The 3,300-nt window shown below is 50.2% G+C and overlaps 1 protein-coding gene across 1 annotated transcript; it reads left to right on the forward strand.

The window, feature by feature from the left end:
* Positions 1 to 434: 434 nt before the first annotated feature.
* On the forward strand, positions 435 to 1,511 carry LOC142590410 (histone H5-like). Its single transcript, XM_075702495.1, has one exon. The coding sequence runs from the start codon at positions 571 to 573 to the stop codon at positions 1,171 to 1,173; it is 603 nt and encodes a 200-aa protein (XP_075558610.1). The 5' UTR covers positions 435 to 570; the 3' UTR covers positions 1,174 to 1,511.
* Positions 1,512 to 3,300: the final 1,789 nt, after the last annotated feature.

Below are 3,300 nucleotides of genomic sequence, written 5' to 3' on the forward strand. Positions count from 1 at the left end.
TCTATCGCCGCTCACGCTCGATCCGCGCCGTCCGACTCGAGACAAACGGTCGAAATGCGTGGAAGAATCATTGAATTTTATTCTCAGACACTTGTCAGCGGCCCCAACGCGACGAGGCGCGAACGCCGAGACTCGAACCGTGGAATTAGCACAATCTCGTTGACACCGGCGCGCCGTGAAACTCGTATTTCAAAAACTTTGCGGCTACGCGCCGCCAAAAAAAATTGCACAGTGCTCGTCCAAAGCCTCTACTACAAAACCGATTACTTTTCGTAATCGTGCGACGCCGCCACGATGAGCGAGCAACCGTTTTTTGAGCACAACAAACACAATCTCAAACTCGAGCCGCGGCATTTGCGGCGCTCGCCAGCACGAGATATTGTTGTAGTCTTCCGTGACGTCCGCGCCCCCTCTATAAAAGCGGCCGCTCCCCGCATTTCGCTTCACTCGCTCTCTCGTCAAGCAACCAGTTCGGACGTCAGCTCCTCCGCTCGCTCACGTCGGCGCTCGCCTTCTATTTGTGTGGTTCCTCGCCAGTGTTCAGGTACGGAGACCCTTCCACTTCCCGCTATGTCTGAAGCCGAAGCAAAGCCCGCAGCTGCGACACCCAAGGCCAAGGGCCGCAAGTCCGCTGCCGGAGGTGCCAAGAAGGCGAAGAAGCCAGTCAGCCACCCCAAGTACACCGAGATGGTGAAGAAGTCCATCGAGGCCCTGAAGGAGCGCGGCGGCTCTTCTCGCCAGGCCATTCACAAGTACATCATGAGCCACTTCGACGTCGGCAAGGATACCAAGGTAGTGAACACCCACCTCAAGCTTGCTCTTAAGCGCGCTGTCCAGTCCGGCCTGCTCAAGCGATCCAAGGGCACCGGAGCGTCTGGTTCCTTCCGCCTGGCCGAGAAGGCGACGGCAGGCCCCAAGAAAGCTACTGGAGCCAAGCGTGGACCCAAGAAGGCTGCCGGAGGAGCGGCGAAGCCCAAGAAAGTGGCGAAGCCCAAGGCTGCGAAGTCTCCCGCCAAGAAGGCCGCCAAGCCGAAGGCGGCGAAGCCCAAGAAGGCTGCCGCGGCCAAGCCTAAGGTTGCGAAAAAGCCCAAGAGCCCCAAGAAGGCGAAGTCTCCGAAGAAGCCGAAGGTTGCGAAGAAGGCAGCACCCAAGAAGGCGGCGGCGAAAAAGTAAGGCCGTGCTCGTCACTTGTGGCCCACCGCACGTCATCCACTTCATCATCCCTCACGCTCATCAAAGGCGCAGTGCAGCATTGCGAGCACGTAAGCCGCTAACAGAACTTCGTCACCCTTGTCATGTCCATCGACGGCTCACCCTCATCAAGCCTACCCGAGTGCCGCAAGCCACGGGGACACCCCATCTGTAAATAACTTCATCCAGTGCACCTCATGGCGATTTTTGTCACAAACTGATAAGTTATCTCGTGTCTTGCCACCATCATATGTTTGTATATAGCTCTTCATTCGCCATGATCCGGGTCGCTTTTATAATAAAAGCGTGTTCCACATTTACTTATCCCTTTTCTGTAGTTATTGTAGCGCATACGAAGTGAGCAGTTTGACAGCCATGCTGTCTGCTTGTTCCTTCATTCGCTGGAACCCATTCTGCAGGGAGCAGAATCTGTTCTGCAGGGATTGCCGGTGCGCTCGCGCACCATGGGCTCCGAGGCTGCGCGCGCCGTATTCGAACAGCTCGTGATCAGCTGTTCGGCTCCGCCGTCGCCTAGCAACTGCTGACGTAGGTAAGAGTGTAGCCAATCATGTTAGAACACCCCGTGGGGGGGGGGGGGGGTTCGTTTGGGTGCCTACTGGACTCCATCCTACAGCATTGGAACGTTGGCATATGCGAGGCTGTTTTTGCTTAGCTGATTGAGTAACTTCCCAGCATAAAGGCGATAATTGGCCCAGCCTTCTAAATTCATTCTGCGGAATGTATTCAAATCCCTGTTTGCGAGCGTGAAAGCTACGCCGTGGTAAGTAGTAGATGCGCTCATGTCTGAAGTAATTAGAAGTAGATCGAGAAGCGTGTTAATGCTTTTAACTCCGATGCCGCCTTTTAAATACATGTGAAGCGCAGAATCTTTTCCGACGTAATCATTGCTCCGATTTTAATGAAATATGAGCTAGAAAGTTAAATTCTAGTGACCGTGCGTGGCGAAATTATGATATAGCGCCTGAATTTCTCGTTATCAGCTTTTATATATGGGTAGTATCTAAAAGGAAATGGCACAAACATAACACATATCGCAGTTGTGTGAACTGCATCCAAAGGAGACGAATTTCATGTCAATGTATATCTTGCATGAATTTCTTGCATTGGTTACTAGGGCTCGCAAAAGTTCTACCAGCATAATTTGAAAGCCAATTATATAATAGGTCAATTTTGTCCGTTTTAGAGGTAGCGTTTGCTGTAATTTTACAGAATGATTTCCTTTCTCGTTGCCGAGTTTTAATGTTGATAGTGTCGTTTACTGAAAATTTGCGATTTCTGCCAACATTTAGTATGAAATTTACGACCTAAATTTGCGATTCACAACCAACAGTAACTCGGTATTAGTTTTATCTTGTAATGCAGGCAACCTCATCGAGTTTGGTGCAGGTGTAGCCGAGATAAACGGTTTCTCCTTTCATATGTATAATGTAATCATATGTATAAAATTGGAGACCCTGATCTGAAGCTTCCTAACGGTAGCTTGCTGTTCATGAAACTGTTGCTAAGGTGGCCAAATAAGTTACAAGGAGCGCATGAGCTTCGCTTAGAAACTGGCATCGCGGATCTGGTCCCGTGTTGTGCAGAAAGGGCTCCACTTTGACCAATTCTGCGTTGCTAAAATAAAATTATAAACATTGAAATCTGGGTCACTTGCGTGGGACATTTCCGCTGGTGCCTGCGGTGTATTTTTGGCTGCGCCGCTATTTGTTATTTCATCGTTTTGGCACCCAAGCTTGCAACGCTCCGCAGCAGCATGGTGCTGCCATCTGTCGACGAAGCTGGAAAGCAGAAAGGTACAGTTACGATGGTGACCACCAGGTGCCTCTAGCGTTTGCAAAATTCTATGGGTTGACCGATGTTCGCGCGCGACAGGAGGGTTGGCCGCACGGAATTTTACTTGTTGAGCGACTCTCCACAGAATAGTGATTATGTTTGATCTTTGTATAAATAATAATTAACGCGCTTAACAGCTTTTTAAATGCGAAACATTTCTTGGCGAACATTTGCCACTTTGGCAGCATCTATCTATCTAGCCGCCTACGTCCTGGTGCTCTCGTGGTCGTTTCGTTAACTTGATATGTATTTGAT

Source organism: Dermacentor variabilis, chromosome 8 (assembly GCF_050947875.1).
Source record: "Dermacentor variabilis isolate Ectoservices chromosome 8, ASM5094787v1, whole genome shotgun sequence".
NCBI classification, from domain to species: Eukaryota; Metazoa; Arthropoda; class Arachnida; order Ixodida; family Ixodidae; genus Dermacentor; species Dermacentor variabilis.